The sequence below is a fragment of the Maylandia zebra genome, linkage group LG3, assembly GCF_041146795.1.
Source record: "Maylandia zebra isolate NMK-2024a linkage group LG3, Mzebra_GT3a, whole genome shotgun sequence".
NCBI classification, from domain to species: Eukaryota; Metazoa; Chordata; class Actinopteri; order Cichliformes; family Cichlidae; genus Maylandia; species Maylandia zebra.
In genome coordinates this window covers 62,718,181-62,743,952 of record NC_135169.1, presented here as the reverse complement: position 1 = coordinate 62,743,952, position 25,772 = coordinate 62,718,181, and the positions used below count along the sequence as shown (strand labels likewise).

General features: G+C 42.9%; 1 protein-coding gene across 5 annotated transcripts; it reads right to left on the bottom strand.

The window, feature by feature from the left end:
* Window positions 1–640: 640 nt before the first annotated feature.
* LOC112435747 (protein NLRC3-like) lies at window positions 641–25,241 on the bottom strand. 5 transcript variants are annotated; one of them, XM_076882538.1, is made up of 11 exons: window positions 25,136–25,241; window positions 23,151–23,282; window positions 22,974–23,066; window positions 20,700–20,801; window positions 13,430–13,671; window positions 11,522–13,313; window positions 9,835–10,011; window positions 7,896–8,090; window positions 5,545–5,739; window positions 3,001–3,174; window positions 641–2,325 (listed from the first exon to the last, which is right to left on the bottom strand). In XM_076882538.1, exons 2-11 carry the CDS (start codon window positions 23,237–23,239, stop codon window positions 2,313–2,315), a joined length of 3,072 nt encoding a protein of 1,023 aa, XP_076738653.1. In that variant the 5' UTR covers window positions 23,240–23,282; window positions 25,136–25,241; the 3' UTR covers window positions 641–2,312. The 5 variants fall into 5 exon arrangements, 4 of the variants coding, with proteins under 4 accessions (XP_076738653.1, XP_076738655.1, XP_076738654.1 ...); XM_076882540.1 differs by having other exon boundaries at window positions 11,522–13,310; XM_076882539.1 differs by having other exon boundaries at window positions 23,151–23,243; window positions 25,136–25,232.
* Window positions 25,242–25,772: the final 531 nt, after the last annotated feature.

Below are 25,772 nucleotides of genomic sequence, written 5' to 3'. Positions count from 1 at the left end.
CATCCATCTGAAAGACGTCATTAAAATGCAGCTCAGATAAAAGTTGAACCAGAGACGGTGATGTGCTGGGGGAAGCAGGTGGAGGCTGATAGCAGCCAACAACAGTCTGATTTCCAAACAGATCAATAGTTAAGGCCAAGATTTCAAATGGCTGAGGTGCAGATGGAGAGAAGAAGACTTGAGCAGCAAGACAGACCTTCACATAAACTTCCAGACCTCCGCCTTTTCTGGGACAGTCTGAGTGCTAAATGTTAAATCCATCAGTTGCTACGTTTTTATCCAGTAAAGATTTGGAAAGTCTCAGAAACAACAATGATACCAGCACCGCTTGAACAGCCCAGATTCCAATCATATCCATGTTAGGAAGCACACGACGTGATGCACGTGTAACCCAGACAGTTTTTAACATCTGCTGGTGTTTCACATTCAGCCAGAGGCCCAGGGTTAGGTTGGATACCAGACAATAATAAAAGCATCGTTATTAGACTCTAGAGCTCGTTTATAGCTGACACCACATGTAGAGTTTAAGTTCACACAGAGACGATGACATTTTTCTAAAACCAGCAAACAATAAACAAGAAATGTAACAAGAGTTTCAGAAGAAGCTGTTTTACAGAGAAATGATTCCCTGAAGACAAAATTATTATTATCATCCTTTATTTCTCCAGGTGAAAATTTAATTGAGATTAAAAATGTTGTTTTCAAGAGAGACCTGGCATCATGGCAGCAAGAGTCAGAAATACATCAGAATTCAAACAAATACAAAATAGGAGAAACATCCTACATAAACTTCATAAAGTTTCATTAACAGACTTTGAACAATGGACTTCAAACTTCCCCCCAAAACAACAGAAACACATTTGAAGACAATGAATGACATTTATCCCTCTAAAGAAGGACTTAGACTACGATTTAATATGAATGAGAACATGTTCATAAATGGATGCAACCAAAGATTTCATCAATCCCTGATTTAGAGACAACAGAACGTTTGGTTTGATTTCACAAGATAAGAATGACGACTGAGTTGGAAAATTGTTTTACGTTTAGTCAAATCTTTCCTACATAAAGTCGGATTACAAAATCATCCCCTAAGTTTGTTGTTTTATTCAAGGAATTGAAATTATAGAGAAAATCTGTGAAATGACTTAAAGAAAACAAACCACAAAAACTCTATGATGCTCTAAACCCCCTGGTTTAGGTCGGCAAAACTTTACTAGACCCGCCCCTGCACAGTTACAAGCTGTCAGCTACTTAGAAAAGGATCCTGGTGTTATTTGTCTCTCAGAAACAGTTCATAACTTCCCATCAACTCATTCATGTCACCTAAAAGGTAAACCTGTTTCTCAATCACCTCCTCAGCTCTGATGATTCATTTGTGGCTTTAATGTAGTGTTACATCCTGTTTGTTTGCTTCCATCTGTATACATGTCCAGATTCACTGTTATGTTTCTATTCTTACATTGCTGTGTGATCACTGTTCCCTCTGCTGACTGATGTGACCTTTTGTATCTCACACTGATACTTGTCATATTTGTATCTGCGCCTAAAAGATAAAAAGTTTTCCATGCTAAAACACAGCTCCACCTCCTGCAGTTCTCCCTCTGAACCACTAGATGTCTCTGTTATCTAAATGAAGACGTGCAGCACAGCAACCACAGCAGCGCTCAGATCACACGTGTCCTGTTATTATGTATAAAAGCATGAAACAGGTGAGACAGGTGGGATCAATATTAATGTTGTGGAAATATATGAAAAAGCAACAGAAGAGTGAAAACATTTCGTGCTTCTAGAAAGATCTTTCAGCTCACAGCTGCTCACAGACTGTATTTACAAATGACAAACTGCAACTCTACAGTACATCTACAGTATATATCAAATATATTCTGTATTCAAATCTATTGAGTGATGTTTGAAAGTCTTTCCAGGTGAGTTTGATCCAGGAGGGTCTGAAGCCAGAGTCAGACAGAGACTGTGCAGAGACTGTAGAAGGACAGAGCAGCAGCAGAGCAGTCCAGATACACTGATGATCCTCTGTCAGATCCAGAGGGACACACAGGGATGATGCTGGACTCTACATTGTGTCTGACAGTGGAGCTGTTCTCAGAGCAGTTCACTCTGCAGCACTGACAGTCATCTGCACTTCTTCTCATTCCTCTGTCAGTCACTGCTGGATGAAGCTCTCCTCTCCACCTCCCAGTAACATGGCCCAGTCAGAGCGTCTCTACACACAAGCTGCTGCTGCTTCAACCTCTCTGGATCATCAGGACACAGCTCCTCCTCTCTCAGCACACACACCGTCCTGTTTACCATCACCAGCTCCACCTGCAGAGAGAAGAAGGAAGAGCAGAGGAGATAAACGAGTGTTTCCAGAGACTCTTCATCAGCTGTCAGTCAGTGATGCAGCACATCCAGTATAAAGAGCAGCAGGGACTTCAGTGCTGGGACTGTACTAGGACTCATTGTTGCTTCACTTTTTCTAATCTTTGGATTTTTATTGAAGTTGATGAAAATGTTTTTCCCTCCTAGTTTGAGTTTGGACTTTCATTCATTAGAAGAACCTTGGTGTGTCCACTCTGAGCTCTGTAGGAACCCCAACAACAAGCCCAACAATCCAGATGGACGGTTCCAGCTGTTAACTGGAGGAATTCCATCCAAACATCTGCTCTCACTAAATTCTTCCTCACCTACAGACTGTGTTCTTCACTGCTTTAAACTTGGAAATGAATGCAGTCATTGGTCTGCGTGCTGCTTTGTTCAGAGAGCTGATTGGCTGTTGACAGCGTTTGATCAGAGCGTGTCAGCTGTTACTATGGTGACCATAAAGGTCAGAAACAGGAAGTGTTTGTGTCCAATCCTGAAGCCTGTCACCATTCTCCTCTCACAGCTTCACTGAGAAGCTGCAGCTTTACAGGAAACACTGGATCTTTGTTTCATACTGACTGTGTTTAGTACAATACTGCTGACAGCACCACCCACTCACTCCATCACTCTACTTACACCAGAGTCTCCAGTCTGTAGTCTGGACTCTGCTGAAGATCAGACAGCTGCTTCACATCTGGATCCTTCAGGTTGTTCCAGCTCAGGTCCAGCTCTCTCAGATGGGAGGGGTTGGACTTCAGTGCTGCTGCCAGATAATCACAGCTGATCTTTGACAAACCACAGCTCCCCAATCTGTATAAAGAATGAAAGATGTAAGTTTATTAGACAAAGTGTGAGCTTGAAATCATTCAGTGTTTCATCATCTGTTCAGAGCTGAAGAAGGTTCAGAATGTAGAAGTTTAGAAAATGGAAACTCCAAACAGCTGAAGCCAACAGGAAGCAGCTTCAAACAGGAAACTGTGCAGAGTTTCAGACTATATGTCCTGATGCAGCCAGTTGGATTTTGGAGATTTGAATCTCTGTTCTGTGACTAAGTCCTTGAATCATTTCGTCCAGTTGGTCCAACAAGACAGACTAAGTGTTGGACATGTGTTGTGGCTCCATTAGGGGAGCTTCTAAATGTGATGTGATGGCCCCTCTGGGTCTGTCAGGTCACAGGACTGAAGAGAGCTCAAACTGGGCACACAGTTGTTCCAGTCTGGACCAAAGACTCTATACTGGGACTGAGGGACTGCTTTGACTGCACCCACTGGGACTTTTTAAAGGCTCGTGTTCTCACTTAGATCATCGATTTCTACTTGCATTTCTTTCTGGGAAAAATGGGGATTACTTTTAAAACAGGAAGTATTTTCCCCAATAAGCAGCCCTGGATTAGTAAATCACTCCAACATGTTCTCAGGCAGAAGAAGCTGTCTTGTTATGAGGGAGAGAAGAAAAAGATTGAGGCACAGAAACTTGTTGAAAGAGAGATAAAGCAGCTAAAATCAGGTGTAAAAGTAAAGCAGAGGATGAGCTGAATAAAGGACACTCAAGGCTGGCTTGGAAAGGAATGAAGTCCATGGTGGGGATGCAGGACAAGGAGCAAAGATGAATGTGATGCTGAATCAGCAGAAGACTTGGACTCATTTGATTCCAGCTTTGATATCATTGATTTCAATGAAGAGCTTTGTGATTGTAGCAAAGGGCTGGTAGCTCTGAGAGTCCCACTGATGAGGTGTTTGTGTGGAAATCTCTTAGTGGGACCAAAGAGAGAAAAAGCCCTGGTCCTGATGCTGTGGGAGGGAAATGATTGAAGTGTGCTGTGAGGAACTGACTGGGAGATTTTCACACATTTTCCAGTCCTCCTTGGAACAACAGGAAGTTCCCAGCATATGGAAACAAAGGTTAAGTGTCCTATGGCACTCAGTGATGATGGTGCTGTGGCCCCACCACCTCCACCTCTTTGTAAAGGAACTAACTGTAATCTGAAGCTTCAAATGGAACTAAGACTTCCTCCACTAGGTGGCAGTGTCTGATGAGAAAGTGTTAGTGGAGCTGGCCTGGAGTCAGAAACAGGAAGATGCAGGATTTGGGCTGAAATGGGGAAAAGTGGTTCGCACTAGTGCCTTAAAGCAAGAAGGTTGTAGGTTGAAGCTTGTTGGCCTTTCTGTGGAGGTTGGATGTTCTCCCACAGTCCAATGAAATGCTGCTTAGGTTCATTGGTGCTTCTAAATTGGCTGTAGGTGTGGATGTGAGAGAGTGCTTCTCTGTCTCTCTCTGTTGGCCCTGTGATGGACTGCTCACCTGTGCAGGTGGACCACGCCTCTTGCCCTATGACAGCTAGGGCACAGGCTCCAGCCCTGTGAGCCTAAGCTGAATAAACAGTTAGTAAAAATGATCCATAGATGGCCTGAAATCCCCCAGTTAGCAGTTTGGTAGATAGCTATGACATGCTAATCCCATCCAGCAGCTGTATTCTACCTGTAAGCTGATCCCTGCTGAGCCAAAGCACTTTTTCATATACAAATTACAACCTTTAATAGAAACCTATTGGTCAGCATCTTATTAGCCTGCTGTTAGCTTCATTCCACAGAAAACTGAGAGAAACTAACAAAGTTGATAAAGAATAAAGAGAAATGTGCTGATTTAAAGCCTTTGAAGTGCTTCAGATGATCTCTGTCCACTTCTGTCCACTCATTCATTCATGTAAGCTTTCTAATGCAGCTTTGATCTTCACAGTCTGCTTCATGAAACTCATTCTAACCCTGAATGTCAGAGTGTTCCTCCTTCTCTTTCCCATCATTCATGCTGGCAGTGGAGGAGATTTGGATGTTGGACTGTGCTTTGGATGATGTGTGTATGTTTGTGTTGGACTGCTGTCTGTAAAGCAAACGCACATTTTGCTTTGGATTTCAGTGTCAGACAGACTTTAAGGTGGAATGAAGAGTTGGAGAGTTTCACAGTGAATTATCCAGTGGAGGATTTTTCTTCTTCTTTGAAGGTTTGAAATGTGAACATTGTTCTGCTGCAGTCAATGGACTAAACCAGAGAAGAAGAAAACAGACTTTACCATGAAGATCCTCAGTGTGGATCAGTATAATATCAGCCTGATGTCTGCAGTTTAGTGTCAGCACAACTTTCACATCATATTCATCTCAGCACAACTAAAACATGCTGACTGACCTCAGAGTTTCAAGTCCACATCCTGGACTCTCCAGGAAACCACACAGATGCTTCACTCCTGAATCCTGCAGCTTGTTGTTAATTGAACACCTGTAGTCATTACTCAGGTCCAGCTCTCTCAGATGGGAGGGGTTGGACTTCAGTGCTGCTGCCAGATAATCACAGCTGATCTTTGACAAACCACAGTCCATCAATCTGTATAAAGAATGAAAGATGTAAGTTTATTAGACAAAGTGTGAGCTTGAAATCATCCAGTGTTTCATCATCTGTTCAGAGCTGAAGAAGGTTCAGAATGTAGAAGTTTAGAAAATGGAAACTCCAAACAGCTGAAGCCAACTGGAAGCAGCTTCAAACAAACACAACAAGAGAAAAAACTCTGAATGTTTCACATTAAAGTCGTACATTTCTCATAAAAACAGGACAAAGACTTGAAAAAGTCGTGTTTTTCCTTCCAGGAACCACAAGGCTTCACTTTTAAAGGTGAAGTGTGAAAGAAATGGACATATTTGAAGTCCAACACCTTTTTCCAGTCACATTATTAAAGCAGACAAACTACAAGCTCATTTTCATTCCAACAAGTCATCTTCTGACCTGGACTAACAACACTGGTCTCTATGTGCAGCTGGCTGTGAGACCAGTGCTCAGGGAGCGTCTACAAAGTGCAACACTGAAAGAACATCACACACTCATTTGCTTCCAGCACTTTCACACAAACATCTACTGTCATTATTGTCACCAAACTCTGTGGATCCTTTATTGCAAATTCAAATGGGATCAAATGGTCAGACAAAAGAGGCTTATGAGGAAATATGATGAAATGTTGTGTATTAGCAGCAAGTTATTGAATCATTTTCCTCAGAAACCAAACAAAATGATTGACAAACATGTTTTTACAAACTCAGTGTTGGACTTGGATCAGCAGGATAAGCTGATGTTTAAAGGCATTTGAGTCTCGCTGTATGAGAGTCCAGTTATTACTCAATATTTATGGATGATGTTCTTTCAGTGTTGCACTTTGTAGACGCTCCCTGAGCCTCACAGCCAGCTGCACATGGACCAGCTGACATTACCCAGCATTAGAGGCAGCTGTAAAAAAATGGATTTTCCTATTTAAATGGTTTTAATTTGAATAAAGCGATGTTGATTCATTCAATCCTGAATCGATTTTTAATATAAATGTATTTTGCCAGAATCTCAGGTTAAAGCTCCCAAAAGTATTTCAACAACAAGCAAACAGATAAAACAGTAAATGAGAGCAGCTAAACACACAAAGATGGAAACACAGAGCGTGGATCGTTCACTCGACGGCACGTACACGGACACGCCGTCGGGGCTGAAAGTGGACAGCTCACAGATCCTGAAGCTGCAGGTTTCATCTGTCTCCAACCAAAACTGAGTGAACCAGCAGCAGAAGAAGATCCAAACTACGCTTTACGTTTGATGAACATCGTCATGAATTCTCTCTGACTTTGACATTTACTTCCTGCACAGCTCTCTCTCTCTCAGAGTACTTCAAGAACAGTTTACCTTCAAAAATCTGTTTCCTGCATTATTCACTGCTTATTACGCACCAGTCTGCTGTTGTGTTCACTGCTGTCGGCCTCCAAAAACAAAGCCTCATTTCTGCTGTTCAATACTGAAGAAATTTAAACCTTTTAAAATGATGACAGATTACAAACTCTCAGCTGTGTCTGTAATCAAACCTCTGTAACTTTGCTTCCCTTCAGCAGCATCAGCTCATGTTCACATGTTGATTCATGGTTTGCTTCAGTTTTTGATGGACTGCAGAATATTTTGAAGGTTATCTGCTATAAAAAGCCAGAACCGGAAAATCTGCTTCATGTGTTTCAATTTGATCCTCAGTGACTTTGACACAAAGGCCTCTGCTGTGATGATCACACCTCTGATCAAGTCTCACAGTGTCAGCTTTGTTTTTATACATATGGATATGTGCTGATAAATGATCAGAGTTATAATATTTCCCACTGTCTGCTGTGTGCCGTGACCTTTGACCTGCTAAAGACAGTCAGCTGTGGATTATTCATTGTTGTGTCTGATGCTTAGAACTGTGAGGAAGAACACTACACAGTTAATCAGGGTCCCCTCTCTCTGAATCAGGAAAGGTGGGCAGGCCGCGTGTGGGCCGCGGGCCATACGTTGAGTCTCACTGTTTGAAATGTGAACATTGTTCTGCTGCAGTCAATGGACTAAACCAGAGAAGAAGAAAACAGACTTTACCATGAAGATCCTCAGTGTGGATCAGTATAATATCAGCCTGATGTCTGCAGTTTAGTGTCAGCACAACTTTCACATCATATTCATCTCAGCACAACTAAAACATGCTGACTGACCTCAGAGTTTCAAGTCCACATCCTGGACTCTCCAGGAAACCACACAGATGCTTCACTCCTGGATCCTGCAGGTTGTTGTTGGTCAAAGACCAGGAGTCATTACTCAGGTCCAGCTGTCTCAGATGGGAGGGGTTGGACTTCAGTGCTGCTGCCAGATAATCACAGCTGATCTCTGACAAACCACAGCTCTCCAATCTGTATAAAGAATGAAAGATGTAAGTTTATTAGACAAAGTGTGAGCTTGAAATCATTCAGTGTTTCATCATCTGTTCAGAGCTGAAGAAGGTTCAGAATGTAGAAGTTTAGAAAATGGAAACTCCAAACAGCTGAAGCCAACAGGAAGCAGCTTCAAACAAACACAACAAGAGAAAAAACTCTGAATGTTTCACATTAAAGTCGTACATTTCTCATAAAAACAGGACAAAGACTTGAAAAAGTCGTGTTTTTCCTTCCAGGAACCACAAGGCTTCACTTTTAAAGGTGAAGTGTGAAAGAAATGGACATATTTGAAGTCCAACACCTTTTTCCAGTCACATTATTAAAGCAGACAAACTACAAGCTCATTTTCATTCCAACAAGTCATCTTCTGACCTGGACTAACAACACTGGTCTCTATGTGCAGCTGGCTGTGAGACCAGTGCTCAGGGACCGTCTACAAAGTGCAACACTGAAAGAACATCACACACTCATTTGCTTCCATCATCCAACCTGAAGAGGAAACAGAGACGCCTCCCCTTCAAAGTAAAAGCTGCTCCTTTTGGACACAGTATCAAAGAAAGTCTACAGTATAACATAGAAAAGACAGAACAAAGTTTTGGTTGTTGTTAAATTGTGCAGAAATGAAACTACACTAAGCTCAATTATGTGACAGACATTTCATCCCATGTCAGTTTGGCCTCATCCTGGGCCGGATTATCCAGCACACACTCTGACCACAGGCCCAGGGGCCACGCACAGCTGGGCTCCATCCAAGAGACAGGAAACAAACCAACACAATAATAAAAAGCACCATGTGATCTTCTTACATCTTCAAGACAAACATAGTAAAAACATGAGCATATTTGTTTCCTGATAAAATGATCTGACAGGTAGAACAGAGTAAAGTGGTGGTGTTACAGCCTTTCTCCCCTCTGCTGCCGAGGCTATTAGTCTCTCCCAAACTCAGCTACAGGACTTCCAAATGAATGAAAGCAGCAGAAGTGGCTTTACAAATGAAAGAGGAAGAGGAGAAGAAGAGGAGAGGGAGGCCACCCTGACCATCACTCCAGCTGAAAACATCACACTTCCATTAAAGTTGGTGAGGAAATGTTGAGCAGGATGAGCTGCTGGCTAATCTGGAGGCTGTAGCAGCAGCTCACAGTCACAGTGGATTTCCACTCATGAAAAAGCTCTGGCTGCTTCATTTCTCATCTCATATCAGAGACTTTAATGCTTCACTGAAGCTGTACTGTGATGCTTCCATATCCCAGTGAGGCCTCCATAATGATTTCAGCTGTTCTGTACACACACTGTGTGCCCTGTATGGCTCAAAGTCTCTGCAGCCTGTTTTTATCTGCTATCATCAGATCTTCATCATCCTCATTCACATCCCTCACACACTCTACAGCCTCATCAGCACTGACTTCATCTTCACTGACTGATGGAGCACAACATGAACCTGTGGAGGCTGAAACACTGTCCTGTCAAACATCTCCCCGTCACCACTCCACTTCTGTCAGCCTTTAAATGAACCCTGCTCAAGTCTGTCACTTCTGTTTGGAGCCAAAAGGAAAAACTGTTGTTCAGTCGTTTGGAAAGACAACATTTCTGAAAGCACTCAAACTTCTTCACATTTGTCTTCAGACACATCCTGAACATTTAGGAACTAAAGAAAGTTTCAAACATCAATCAAAGACCTGAAATATAGAAAAACTACAACAGCCGCAGTCAGTGAACTCACCTCAGAGTCTCCAGTCGACAGTTTGGACTCTCCAGTCCAGCACACAGAAGCTTCACACCTGAATCCTGCAGGTTTTGGTTTCCACTCATGTCCAGCTCTGTCAGATGGGAGGGGTTGGACTTCAGAGCTGAGGCCACAACTTCACAGTGAGACTCTGAGAGTCCACACCAAGTCAGTCTGTGATGATAGAAAATATAAAATGTGTTATTATAAAAGCAGAAAATCTGCATTATAAACACAGACTGAATGTATATGAAGACAAAACAGAGTGAGGTCATAATCTGATGAATCTGCTCTTCACATCTGTGCTTCAGCTCCTCTTACTGTGTTTGACATGACACAACGATTGAGTCTCTCTCAGACCTGCAGACTTTTAATGAGAATCTTTGTTTGGCTTTAATCTGCAGATGAAGGAGGAAGATGGTGTCACATTTAGGCTTCCATAATGTCCACAGTCTGTCACTGAGATCTGATCCAGAGTCAGAGTGAAGACACACATTTGGACTGTTTCCTGTTTTGACTCCAGAACATTTTGAATGAGTTCAGCTCAGTGAAGAGTTCCAGCTGGAAAGATGATCTCTGTTTGCTACCTGCTGTCAGGTACGACTGTTCACGTCCACACGCAGGAAAAACCTGCTGACTGTTACCAAACGGAGCAGAAATCTCATCACTGGACAATAATGATGAATGAACTCAGAGCTGCTGATATCAGATCTGATTTCAGGGGAACTAAACACAGAAATGATTGGCTCATTTTAGCTTTCTGAGCCATTATCTGCTGGTGTGTCGCTAGTTGGCAGAAAATGATTTGTATTCCTGTTCAGAGCTTCAGTGTTTATGAGTCCAGATCCAGGTGACAGCAAGTCAAAATGATGTTACCTGTCTGTGTCCAGCAGCAGCCTGTATTCACTTTGAATATTGTTATAACCTGACATGGATCAGTTTGTCTTTGATTGGTTTGTAAATGTCACTGTTTCCATTGGACCTGAGTGACGTACAAAGACAGAGAGGGAGAGAAAGGAGAGAGAGGATGGAGACAGCAAAGAGAGAGCAAACACAAACAGGTGAGAGTGGACAGGTGACCAAGGTCAGCAACCAATCAGAGAGCTTCTGTTTGACCCACAGTCACTGATGATGACTGCACATAACCAAGCAGTGTGTTACTCTGATATCAAATATGGATCCTGCTCTTATAATAATGATCATCAGATGATATTATTGTGTTATTTTGTAGCTGAATACGATGTTTGTGTGATTATCAGTGAAAGAAGCAGTGAGGAGGATGGAGAGAGAGAGAGGACAGAGGGTGAAGTTAGAAACACTAAAAGGATTTTTCATGGATTTCATGGATGATTTGAGTGATTTCCAGCAGGACACTTAAACATGTCAGTGGACGTCCTAAAGAACATATTCACTGATATGAAACGTGTCATTGAACAGGATTAATATCAGTGGAAACATGGTGGAAACAGCTGTGACTGCATGGATGTGACACACTTCAAATCTGTTCTCCACTCTTGGATTTGGGATCCATGGAGCTGCTGCTGAGTCTGTACAATAAAGGAATGGTGTGGAAGGTTGCAGCGTACGGACACAAACACTTTGTGGTTACAATCTGATTTTATTTTCAACATTAAACTACTAACCTACACTGATCAATGATGTTAATGATCACATCTGGACTCACCGAGCCTTTCTGCAGTTCCTCACAGCTGGAATCAGTCTCAGTCGTCCCTGCTCTGATGTGTTGTACTTCAGCAGGTCAAACTCATCCAGAACCTCCTCTGACATCTGCAGCATGAAGGCCAGAGCTGAGCACTGGATCTCAGAGAGGTTCTTCTCTGATCTGTTCTCTGACTTCAGGAACTCTTGGATCTCCTGATGTACTGAGAGGTCGTTCATCTCCATCAGACAGTGGAAGATGTTGATGCTTCTGTCAGGAGAGATTTTATCACTGTTCATCTTCTTCAGGTTGTTGATGACTCTCTGGATGGTTCCTGGACTGATCTCTGTCTGACCCAGCAGACCTACTAAGAGTCTCTGGTTGGACTCCAGACAGAGGCCATGAAGGAAGCGAACAAACAGGTCCAGGTGGCCATTTTTACTCTGGAGGGATTTCTCCATGGCTCGTTTAAGGAAATCATCCAGAGAGGACTCGTTGTATTTTTGTCCCAAGAAGTTCTCCAGCACCTCTGTCTTCCTGCTGGTGTGACAGTGGAACATGTAGACTGCAGCCAGAAACTCCTGAATGCTCAGATGAACAAAGCAGTAGACTGGTTTCTGGAAGATCACACACTCTCTTTTGAAGATCTCTGTACAAACTCCTGAGTACACCGAGGCCTCTGTCACATCCAGACCACACTGCTCCAGGTCTTCTTGGTAGAACATGATGTTTCCTTTCTCCAGATGTTCAAACGCCAGCCTCCCCAGCTTCAGAAGAACTTCCCTGTCAGCCTCTGTCAGCTCCTGTGGACTCGTCTCACGTCCCTCATGGTATTTCTTCTTCTTCCTCTTTGTCTGAACCAGCAGGAAGTGTGAGTACATGTCAGTCAGGGTCTTGGGCAGCTCTCCTCTCTGCTCTGTAGTCAACATGTGCTCCAGAACTGTAGCAGTGATCCAGCAGAAGACTGGGATACTACACATGATGTGGAGGCTCCTGGATGTCTTCATGTGGGAGATGATTCTGCTGGACAGCTCTTCATCACTGAATCTCCTCCTGAAGTACTCCTCCTTCTGGGCGTCAGTGAAGCCTCGTACTTCTGTTAGCCTGTCAACACATGTAGGAGGGATCTGATTGGCTGCTGCGGGTCGGGAAGTTATCCAGACGAGAGCCGAGGGAAGCAGATTCCCCTGGATGAGGTTTGTCAGCAGCTGGCTGACTGATGACTTCTGTGTGACATCAGACAGCAGCTTCCTGTTGGTGAAATCCAATGAAAGTCTGCTTTCATCCAGGCCGTCAAAGATGAACAAAAGCTGAGAGACAGCCAGCTTCTCTGCTGTGACCTTCTGTAATGTTGGATGGAAAACATGGAGCAGCTCCAGAAGACTGTACTGCTCATCTCTGATCAGGTTCAGCTCCCTGAATGAAAGCAGAACCACCACACTGACATGTTGGTTCTCCAAGCCCTCTGCCCAGTCCAGAGTGAACTTCTGCACTGAGAAGGTTTTTCCAACACCAGCCACGCCGTTGGTCAGAACCACTCTGATGGGTCTCTGTTGGTCAGGTAAGGCTTTAAAGATGTCCTGGCACCTGATTGGAGCGTCATGGAGGGCGTCCATCTTGGAAGCTGTCTCCAGCTGCCTCACCTCATGTTGGGTATGAACCTCTTCACTCTGTCCCTCTGTGATGTAGAGCTCAGTGTAGATCCTGTTGAGGAGGGTTCTACTTCCTGTTTCATCACTTCCTTCAGTCACACGTTCACATCTCCTCCTCAGACTGATCTTATGTTCATCTAAAACCTCCTGCAGACCAACATCTGCTGAAAGAAAGAAAAACAATGAGACTAAAGAGAAAGAAAACTCTTCAATGTCTGAACAACACAAGAAGTCCAGTTTTCAGAAATGAGTCCATCAGCAGACAGATGTTCAGTCTTACTTTGTACACAGCTGCTCTGACTGGCTGTCTGCAGTCCAGCTCTGCTTCTGGATCTTTCTCCACACTGGGGACAGGAGGAGTCTCCTGATGAAGCAGACTGGTCCCAGTATGAGGAGATGCACTGTCTGCAGAACCAGTGTCCACAGCTGGTAGAGACTGGATCCTTCAGGACGTCCTGACACAAAGCACAGCAGGACAGCTGCTCCTCCTCACAAACACCACTCCTCTTCCTCTTCCTCTCTCTGTGAACACATTTCTTCATCACTAAAAACATTTACTGTCAGTGAAAAACATCCAGATGTGACCAAACTGCAGTTCCTCACAGTTCCTTTGATGTCATCAACACTAATGAGCTGCTCTTCCTGTCTGCCTGTCTCATTAAACACTGAGTGATGAATACAAACTCAACACTTCCTGCAGACTTCCTGACTTCACAATAAAAGCTTTCCATCAGAGAGACAGTTATGACTTTCACTGTTTTACAGCCGCTGTGTGCAGATTATCTGGGTCAGTTCACTCTGAAGCAGCTTAGAAGTGTCCGTGTAGAGCCGTGGTCTGACACACAGAGACTTCTGATTTTCTCTATTTAAACAAACATGATGAAGATGAGCAGGTTTCTCTTCTAGTATAAACTCTGTGTCTCTGGCTCATGATGGCTTTTCAGGTTTTATGTTTTGCTCTCTCCTGCTAGCGTTTTGCCTGCCTGGGTGGAGATTGTAATGGCCTCTCGCTCTTGGTCCACACAGTTATGATGATTACACCACCTGTTGCTGATTCACCTGGGCTTACCGGTAACCATTTAACGCTGCGGCATGGAGCAGTTTGTCGCTGGGACATTGACCCTCCTGTGTTCATGATCTCAGCTCTTTGCTAAGAAATCTCTCTCTAAATTCACCAGTTGGGTTAACTTTGTGTATACTTTGAGTAAATATTTCCCCGGACCTGGTTACAGACGCTTACCTGTGACTCCCGTGTGTGGCTGTGTGAGTGGAGAGCAGGACAAGAGTGACTGAAGAGGAGTGAGTGTGGACTCCCTTCCCTCTTTTCCCTGGAGCCCTGGACCCCCTCCCCAACTCACTGTACATAGAGCACTGTGGTTCACCCCTTTGGTAAATAAACTGTCACCTTTTTGTTTGTCAGAACTCAGTCTGTGCTTGAGTTCCTCTGTTAGCCATGACATTTTGTTGGTTCTCTGTCTTCAGGTCCCTGTAAGTGTTTGATCTAAAACATTATATTTATTCTGCTTTGATTGTTTTGTGTGCTGAGGGACATTGTTGCACGATCCACTTTTTCTTATCACTCAAATATCCTGATACTTTCAGAAAGTTGGAGAGCTCTCCTGGCTTGCTTAGTCTTTGCTCTGTACTGCAGTACTTCCACTGGTTTCACTGGACAAGTCTGCATGTGAATCTACAACTGATCTGACATTGTGGCACAAACACAGTAAACAAACACTACGAGCACCTTGTTTCATGTGCAGTGGCTTTCTTCTCATTCTGTTACTGAACACTGTATGAAAAGCCTCTCACTGCCAGCATCCTTCCAGCCCCACGACAACAAGACCAACTCACATCTTCACAACACCAAGAATTTTTCCCCTTTTCTTTGGAGAAACTGAGAAGCCAATAGGATTGTAGCTCAAACTTGCCCACAGTCCTGCTTCATCACTGCTCACTCCTACCTGTGTTGGTGCTCAGTGGACAGTCATTAGGGTTGCCAACTCCCTGAAAAATAAATAAGGGGCACCTCGTGGCCAGGGCCGGGCAACCTAGTTGTCTTCACCCTTCCCAGTGTGGTGAATTTTTTAGCTCTTTTTTGTGTGTGTGAAATTATTTTTTAACCATTTGACTTGAATTTGATTTAAGCAGATGCATATTCTTTGTGATATGACCATATGAGAAACAAATGATCATTTGGCCATTTATTTTTAGCTCAAAATGACAACATTAACACAGTAAAACAGGTCTCTTTCTTAAACAGAAGCCTGTCATGCTTAACTTTTGAGAATATAAGTAAATCTTTCTTTAAAAGAACTCTGTCCTGCTTAACTTAAAATTATATAAATTAATAGAAAACAATAGAACGAAAAATATTCTTGTAACAGTGCACATTTAGTGCATTTAGTACAATTGGCTTCAGTTGAGGTATTATTTCAGCTTTTCTAAAGCTAATCAGCTGCTCCTGTTTGTAAACCCACTTGTTCCCATGATTACACATCATAACTCATCATCATTATTCATCTATGTATTACTTTTATGTATTAGTCATCTATTTGTTGTAATCATCTATCCTTGCAGTTGTTTATTACACAAAATAAATTATATTATCACACTTCTGGCCACATAGCGCTGATATTCACTGCACATGCCCATTTTAACCTTAACCAGAGGGTTTAAAAAACAAACCAGTGTTTACTAGGGGTGCAACGATACACAAAATTCACGGTTCGGTTTGGTTCGATACTTTGGTGTCACGGTTCGATATTTTTTCGATACAAAAAAAATGTTCATGCTTTTTTAATTTGTCATTTATTAAAATTATAAATATATATTTTAACTCAAAAGTACAGTTTTTAAATTTAACCCTAACCCTTGTGCGTGTTTTTTATTTTGACAGCGAATGCGCACCTGCGGACCACTTATGTGCAGCCCTGGTTATTTAGCTCGTCATATTGCAGCCACAGAAATTCTTTTGTCCATGAAACCATAAAGCTGCACTTTCTTTTTGCCTTATAGTCTGATTTGTCATAACTTCTCCGTTTTGTGGTAAGCTTTTCTTTGGCTGTCACTTCTTCACCCTGACCTGTCTTATTTGGCTCAGCAGAACTAAAATATATATCTGTCTGTGAAGGTTCTCAGTCATCCAGGTCATCGTAGTCAAATATATATCCTGCTGCTTTTACACACGCACTCACATAAGCTCAGCGATTCTCTGCGCGATCAACCTCTCACATGTTTAAGCTTGCTGCGTGAGATTTCACTTGTCATGTTTGCATAGTAAGCTAACAATTAATAAGACAATGTCAGAGGAATTGGTGCACAAATTATCATCACTCACAGATCAGTGCTGTCGCTCTCTATACACAGTTTGCGCGATTGCAAAGTGAAAGCAAAAAAACAAGCGCAAATTCAAACGCGATTTCAATATGTCACATATTGATAGTGGCTCACCGATGCCAATGACATAATTACCCAGCTACATTTCTGAAAGAATGCAAAAGCATTGACATATATTTTTCCTTCCTACAATAGCCCGACGGGCAGGGAAGAGATAGATTTTGGTAGCCCGACTGAAAAAAAGTCGCTAGCTCCAGGACGTCGGGCTAGCGATTTTGCGAGCCCTGTATCTGATTGAGGAATCACTCATCTTTGGAAAAGAGAGTTTATTAGAGAGAAATGTCTCTTTCCAAAATAAAAGCTATACTATCCGCTTCTTCTGGGCTATATTCTCAGCAGCATAGGAGGATCATGTGCTAACAGCTGTCTAAATGACTCGGCTAAAGTTAGTAGCATGCTTGTTGTTTTGGTCTTTGCACTAGGATGATGTCGGTGTAAATGTGCAGTCATATTCGTTGTGTTCCCACTAGTGCTTTCAGGTTGATCTCGTTGAAATGACCTTAACGCCACAACACGGCAAATCTCCGTTAACGAGCTACCGCCGATCGCCCCGTGCATGGGGCTAGACGGCCAACACGTTAACGAGCTAACTGCGCTAACACACTAGTTCCCACCCATGTAATTAAGCATTGCGTGGCACATCCAACATACTGTTTTACTTTAGTCCATGACTCGCTTACCTTCAGGGTCATACGTCACATGAAAACCAAAATAATTCCAAACGCCAGATCTGAATGAGGGTGGGGGAGGTCCATGTTAAAAGGAGAGCTTAACTTCTGTCTTGCTAGCTTGCCCTGCGCTCTTCCTTCTGACGATGCTGTCTGTGTTGAGCGCTCAGTGGATCTGCGCTGGACAGTGCAGCCTAGGCGGAGTAGTCGAACGCAGATTCACTGAGCGCTCAACACAGACAGCATCGTCAGAAGGAAAGTTGATAAAATAAATTACAAATGTTGTATTGTTCGATACATATGCGTACCGAACCGAAAGCACTGTATCGAACGGTTCAATATCGATACGAATATCGTTGCACCCCTAGTGTTTACATACCATATCTGCTTCTGCCGTGGCCTGGTGGACAAAAAATTGGTTAAGGGTTCCCCGAGCTTTCACGCCCCTCATGTTCTTCATGTGCCCCCACCATTAGAAGCATGCCTATGGAAAAAGTGCGCCGGCACACAGTGCAGTGCGCTTTATAGGTGTTATGGTGACCTTTTCCAGCCAGGTGTTTCCCTTTTCCCATTCCTCCCTGTACTTTTGCAGCCTTTTTTCTTTCTCTGAGGGGAACAAACATTGCTGCTCTAATGCTGGGCTCACACTGTGCGATTTTTGGCCCATTTTGAGACGATTTTTGAGTCGTGCGACCGATTTGGTGATCGGCCCGATTTTGGCCTTCATCGTGCATCGTGTAGTATACGTGGGGTAACGAGAAGCGATTAACACCTCGAGCAGCTCCCGATCATCAATCGCTCGTGAGCCGCTCACACTGCTCACGCGCAAACACGTAAACGTCGGTGAAAAAGACGGAGCAGCACGGCTGTGCAGCGTGTGATCTGGACACAAGCGATGGAGGCACAACTTGTAGAACTTTGGAAAGCTCATCCGAGCCTTTTCGATGTGGCATCACAAAATGATCACGACCACAACAACCGTGAAAATAGTTGGATTTACACTGCTGCTCATTCACAGCTGCCTGATCATGTTTTTCATTAGCAATTTAGCAAAGTTGATGGTGGTGGTTTGTGTGTCTGTGTGAGTGAAAGACAGAGAGAGCGACAGATTTTCTGTTATAACCTTCATGTTATGGAGGCACAGTGTGAGCACTCAGGTCGCATCAGAGCATCGGGCCGTATAGTGTGAGACCTGCATCGTGACCTACCAACTTCTAACCCCTGCGAGTCAATCGTGCAGTTTGAGCAGGAGCTGAATAACGTGACTGAAAAAATCGCACAGTGTCTGCCCAGCTTTAGGTGTACTGTCGTCCGAGACTTGCACCGCAGTGTCGGCGTTTGTTTCCCTGTTGGCCATGCTTCTTGTTGTGGTCATCTGTTGTCTTCCGGTATTTTCTCCGTAAGCGACCTTTCCTCGACCAATGAGATGAGCGGTAATCTGAATTGTCATACTCGAATTGTCATAAGTGTGCTGTCAGCTCATTGGTCACAAAGCAGGAGAGGGGCTGGGAATTATGTTTTCAAACAAAGCGTTAATTCCATTAAAAGTTATAGGCCACTTTTGATTCTCACTGTATTACGGGACAAAGTGCGTCCCTTATTAGCTCAATACGGGACAAAGTGCGTCCCTTATTAGCTCAATACGGGACGTGTACTTTTGTTTCTAAATACGGGACGATTCCGTTTTTTAAGGGACGGTTGGCAACCCTAACAGTCATAGCCTGCTGCTAGCATGAATGCTAAACGTACTGCTGTGGATGATCAGCAGAAAAACATGTTGTCAGTTTGACTGTTTGCTGTATTTAAAGTGTTTTTCTCAGTTCGTCTGTATTCAAAGTGCATTCGGGGCTTTAGCTGACAGCTCTTTGTGCTAACAAACTAAACTCTCTTAGTTTAAGCCAGCAGACTTTACCAAACACAAAGCCTGCTGCTGCCTCCATGGGTTAGCTTGTGTGACTGGTGTTTGCACCAATGAAATCTAAATCACACTAATGTGTCCTCCAAGGTGTTTGGTGGGAGCACTGAGTGAAACATAAGAGCTCTGGTTAAGCCTCATCAGCTGGATAGGCTGTCCACCCTAGTCCAGGCTTTAACTCAAATCTCTGATTGGCTTTCTAACAATTACCTTGTTAGAAGAAGACAGAGACCGTGATCATAGCTCCTCCTGATCTATATTCTAAAATCAGTCAAGTTGTTGCCCCTTTCTGTTCTTCTGCTGAACCAAATATTCGAAATCTTGGAATAATATTTGACTCTTCTTTGGGCCTTGACTCACATGTAAAGTCTCTGTCTCGTTCCTGGTTCTTTCATTTAAGGAATATTTCTAAACTGCGACATATGGTCTCCTTAGCTGAACTGGAAAAAATTGTCCATGGATTTGTGTCATCGTGTTTAGATTATTGTAATTCCCTGTTTACCAGCTTGGATAAATCATCTCTTTCTCGCCTCCAAGCTGTACAAAACGCAGCAGCCAGACTACTAACTCGCTCTACCCAGCGAGCTCACATCACTCCTATTTTATGTTCTTTACATTGGCTCCCAATAGATTTTAGAATTCGTTTTAAATGATTGTTTTAACGTACAGAGCACTAAATGGCCCCAGATTATTTATCCAAGCTTCTCACTAAATACACTGCTGCTCGCTGTCTCCGCTCACAGACTCAGAGTTTGTTGGTTGCTCCCAGAACACGTCTGAAGATGAAAGGGGGCGGAGCCTTTCAGTCTGTGGCACCAAGGCTGTGGAACAGTCTACCTCTACAACTACGTTTGGTTGACTCTGTGGGATCCTTTAAAAAACAGTTAAAAACTTTACTGTTTAAACAAGCTTTCTGTTGACCAATGCTGTTTACATTTTTATACTTTTAATTTACATTTAAACTCTATATTGTGTATATTGTGCATTTTGCTATTTATCGTACTGTTTATTTTAATCTCTGTGTGCAGCACTTTGTGACTACCTGTCTATGAAAAGCGCTTAATAAATAAACTTTACTTACTTACTAAAATAACAAACAGGGCTGTGAGAGCAACTGAAGTGATAAAAATACTGTTTAAAGATAAAAAACACTTTGATGTTCTCTCGTCACCTAAAAAAGTCCAAACCCTGTGAACTATTTTAGCTTTAATAACTGTGGATTCAGGTATCCTGAACCCATCTTTGGACATTTGTAATGAAATATTTTAAAACTCCATCAGAGACTCCTGATGTGGCTGTTTGGAGAAGGAAAAGAGGGACAAAGTGGAGCGTCGAGCTGAGGCTTCATTCACTGCAAACCTACAGTTATGTTTCCTTATTTCTGCTGTTTGCATGTTCACAGCTGAAATAAAGCTGCCTCTTTGACTTCATCCTGTTGTGTTTGGGTCCAATCCTGCCTGCCACACAGCGCTACAGGACAAAGTCTAAGATTTTTATCTTTTTAATGAATCTTTGGTCATATTTATCCAGGAAAACACAAACATGTAAAGGAGTCATCACAGTTCTCTGACCTCGTTGGTCCAGGTTCAGCACTGAAGTCTGGAGGTTTATGTCTGGACCAGTCACTCCTCACAGACGGACAGCTGGATCCTGCAGACTGTGACCTCTGACCTCTGCAGACACAAACATGTTTTATTCAATGATCAATTCTCTGATGAAGTGATTGAAGCAGCTGTGATCACACAGACTGCAGATAATGCAGCTGTTTCCTGTCAGTAACAGTCCTCTTAGATTAGAGTTCAGCTTTTTACAGGAAAACAAATGTCCCTGAATGCAACAGTGAGACACAGTCTGCCTGTGTGGCTGTGATAGCTGCCGTTAGGAGCGCTCATGTGTTTGCAGTTAGACGAGGAGATGTTACCATCATGGACATGTTAACAAATCCTGCAGCATCACGTGGCACAAACACTTTGTGTTCCTGTCATCTGCAAGCAACAGGAAGTTCATTAATAAAGGCGGGATGGAGACACGACTGTGATGGTTCTCCTTCATCCAGCTGTTACACACATCTGGGCTCACACGACGAGCCTTTGTCTAATACAGCAGCTGCTCTCTGAACACTTTTCTGAAGAGTTTAATAGTTTAATTATTTATATAGCACATTTAATTACAACAGGAGCGTTGACCAAAGTGCTGTACAAGAACACAACATACACAATAAAACAACTTAGAGTATTAAAAGCAAACACCAAATATAAATTAACAAACAACTCTCATGCTGTATTAAAAGCCAGTAAATAAAAATGTGTTTTAAGATAAGATTTAAAAAGATTGACAGCTGGAGCCTGTCTGATGTGTAGGGGTAAATTATTCCACAGCTTAGGCGCTACGACTGCAAATGCTCGATCACCTCTATGAACCAGCCTCGACCTTGGTACGGCTAAAAGCAAAAGATCACTTGATCTAAGAGATCTAAGGGGGGTATACGTCTGCAAGAGGTCAGACAAATACCCGGGAGCCTGTCCATTCAGGGCTTTGTAAGTCAACAATAAATTTTAAAATTAATTCTGAAGCGAACAGGGAGCCAATGAAGGGAGGCAAGTACCGGGGAAATGTGTTCACATCTTTTAGTACGTGTCAGAAGACGAGCTGCAGCATTCTGGACCAACTGCAGCCTTGCCAGGCAGGTCTGGCTGACTCCAGCATATAAGGAGTTACAATAGTCCAGCTGGGATATAATAAAAGCATGAATCGCTCGTTCAAAGTTTTTAAAAGATAAAAATGATCTCACCTTAGATAAAAGCCTGAGTTTGAAGAAAGACCGCTGTACAACTGAGCTAATTTGTTTTTCAAAGGTGAAATTGCTGTCAAGTATAACCCCCAAATTTTTGGCATGTGATTTGACAAAAGGCTCAAGACTGTGCAGGTTAAAATTAGAAGTGTTGGGATTGCCGCTTGGTCCAAAAATTATCACTTCGGTTTTGTTCTTATTGAAGTTAAGGAAATTAGAGGCCATCCAGGATTTAACTTCACTTCATTTAACTGAAGTAAGGGTTCTAGTGAGGCAGGACTGTTTCCCTTCAATTGAAGATAGATCTGAGTATCATCGGCATATGAATGAAAACAAATGTTGTATTTTCTAAAAATTAGACCTAAAGGCAGCATATAAATGGAGAACAATATTGGCCCCAGTATAGATCCCTGGGCAACACCACAAGTAAGGGGAGCTGAGGAAGAGATAAAATCGCCAAAGCTCACAGAGAAGGTCCTGTCAGACAGGTATGACCTGAACCACTCTAATGGGGTGCCCTTTACGCCACAATGCTCCAACCGTGAGATTAAAATGCTGTGGTCAACAGTATCGAAGGCAGCGGTCAGATCTAAAAGCAGAAGCACAGCTGAGTCACCTGAGTCAGTGGCTAATAAAAGATCATTAAGAACTTTTAAAAGTGCAGTTTCTGTGCTATGAAGAGTTTTAAAACCAGACTGAAACCTCTCAAGAACATTGTGTCCATTTAGAAAAGATTGCAGCTGAACAGAGGAGCTGCAAAAACTTTTGTTTGCTTTCTAGAGCAGCGTATCAAAGTCAAACTACCCACTGCTAGCAGCTGTTTCTATCATAGTTTAGGATCCAGATGTGTGAGCTCTAAATTTACACCTCTGATTAAAATACATAGTTAAAAACAGCCAATTGAGTCCAAATGTGTCTTAAAACCAGATAAACTGACAGTTACAGCTGAGCCTGTGTGTCCTTGGAGACACTGCTCTGCTACAGAGATGCATTTTAGAAACCAGGAAACATCAAAATCATTTAAATCAGAGAGTTCATGTTACTAACAGCTCACCTCTCTGCAGCAGAGACTTTAAACCAAATCATGTCATCTTTAGACTTGTCACTCTTTAAGGACACAGAGCTGGGTGGAGGTCCAGGCTGGTTCCTGTGAATAATGATGGAGCAGTGATGTGAGTGCTGAGCTGTGACATGGAGAAGAGTCATGGACAGTTAGAGATGGTCATCTCACCTCTGAGCTTTGGTCTGGCTCTCATGTTCCCCACACAGAGTGCTTTTAGAGGGAGGGACTCCCTCCTCTCTGTCCTCACACTGATCCATGCTGCTCAATTCACATCAGCTCACACACACTTTCTACCTTCACCTGCAGAGGAAACACAAATCAGCCCAGCGACACACTGACTGACCCACCCAGCACCCACTGATTGATTCAGACACGTTTTAATCCCCAAAAGTTGATTCTGTTCATCTGGATGTTTTCAGTGGGAGAAACGTTTCATGACTCATCCAGGTGACTCCTTCAGTCTCAGCTGACTGCAGGTTTCCAACCTTATAAACAGGACATTTGCACAATGGCTGGGAGGTCATGACCATTGATCAACAACCACTGATCAATGGCCATGAGTCCCATTCACAGAGAGTTGTCTGCAATCACAGCATTACTAACCTAACCCTTACCTGGATGATTGAGCATCAAGACACTTTTTAATATTTTACTAATTTCTGAAGCTTTTTACCAACTTTGTTCAAATTGGTCTGCTGTCATTTTATTGTTGACAAAAAGAGATTTTGAGTTTGAGTGTTGACGTTTCCATGTGGGACTGTTGCTGCAACACCAGGATGTTACTACAGAATACACTTTATATTGTGAGCACTTGGATGTTAGTCCAGTGGTCCTAAACTGACACACCTGCACCTGGATTCATTCTGACCAGATTTTAACCCAACAGTGTTTCATACTTAATACATCAGACACAAACTCTGCAGCTGTCATTGTGTGCAGTGTGTGTGCAGTGTGTGTGCAGTGTGTGTGCAGTGTGTGTGCAGTGTGTGTGCAGCGGGTCACTGTGTCCTATGAGTGTTATACTACAATAAACAGAGCCTGACCGCGGGCATAAAGAGGGCAAAAACCCACTTATGCTCTAAAGATGAAGTTCTGTTTCTCTTCAAATGAGCCTCAGAGCATGTGGAGGGTCATTGAACGCATCACAGATGACCTCAAGAACAACAGGCTGAAGAACATAAAAACAAACGCAGAGTTTCTGTCTGACGGTTTGAACATGAAACAGGAATTATTGAGCAAAAACGGCCAGTTTACTAATTTATGATCAATCATCAACGCATTCACCTACAATACACGAATGAACATCAGCAGTTAAACTGAAAATAACCTGCATACAAATACGACAGCAGACTATAGCGAACGAGCAGAGAAATGCATTTTATAGATGAAGTGTTGGCAGCGACTCTTAGGACAGCCTGTCTCACTGTCAGCAGTTAAACAACATCCACACACTGGAAGCCCGTTTGCGTCACTAAAAAAAAGAAGGATCCAGAACTCGAAATTTCGACTTATTTTATCGTAATTTCGACTTATTAACTTGGAATTTTGAAAAAACGAACTCAAAATTAAGAGTTAGTGCTGTCAATCAGTAATTTACGTGAATGACGTAATTTCCTTGTTACCCGGAAGCTGAAGCCCTCAGCTACAAATGCTACAGCTAAGACACAGAATTACAGCCAGTCATAAATGCACAAGTCGCTGATTATTGTCTGTGTGGCTTCACAAATGATGAAATCCTTCTGTTATTAGCTGAATCACATGGCGTTAATATCAGCTAACGTACTCTCGAAAGCGCCGGTTTGTTGCGATGCGGGTTTGAGTGCGCATTGTAGCTGGATTACTGATTGGCAGAACTAACTCGACATTTCGAGCTACTTTTCTCAAAATTTTCGAGTTATAAGTCGAAATTTCGAGAATGGATCCTTTTTTGTGGCGGAAACGGGCTTCCGTAACAGACTGATGGAGGCAGGAGAAGCTGCCTACAGACATCAGTCAGTGGATCCACAGTAACATCGAGTTCAGCTGCTGATCATCAACTGTTTCTGTCTCGTTCCCAGACTCTGATCTCACATAAAACGAAGCAGATTTATGCTGAAACTAAGCTGCACACAGCTGATGTCAGCCAGGAAAACAGTACAGACTGCTAACGTTACCTTAACTTCGAGACGATCAACTGCGCCACAACATTCACGAAAGCGAAAGTAAAAGCGACGGAAGGAAACGCCCAGAGAGGCGTTTGAGGGACGGTCAGAGTCAGGAACCTCAGAAACGCATCAGGCTGGAGTTTAATTCTGTTTCCATCTTTAGAAACATCTGGAAATAGTTATAAAAACGCTGCGTAATAAAGAAAAATAGTGTAGATTAGTTTGAGTTGTGTTTAGCTGAGCTGTGTCTTTAATCTGAAGTTCATTTTGTGGAGGAGCAGCAAGACTTTCAGTGTTACTCTCAGAGAAAGCCTCCCAAATGTCTGTTGTCTTAATAGTGGAATTATCTGGAAAATGAACCAGTTCTTATGAGCTGCTTTTCTGTATGAGCAGTCAAAGCATTTTATACAGCGTGCTTCATTCACACAAGCACTTCTTTTTCTAACAATGACACTATGATGGATGCATCGGAGAGGAAGTCGGGGTTCCACATCTTGCCCAAGGATACCGTGGCGTGCAGACTGGAGCAGCCAGGGATCAAACCTCCAACCTTCCAGTTAGTAATTCTACCTGCTGAGCTACAGTCTGTACTTCCTGAACAACACACCCTCCTTTTGTTTCTTTATTTCCAGTAGCAACCAGGACC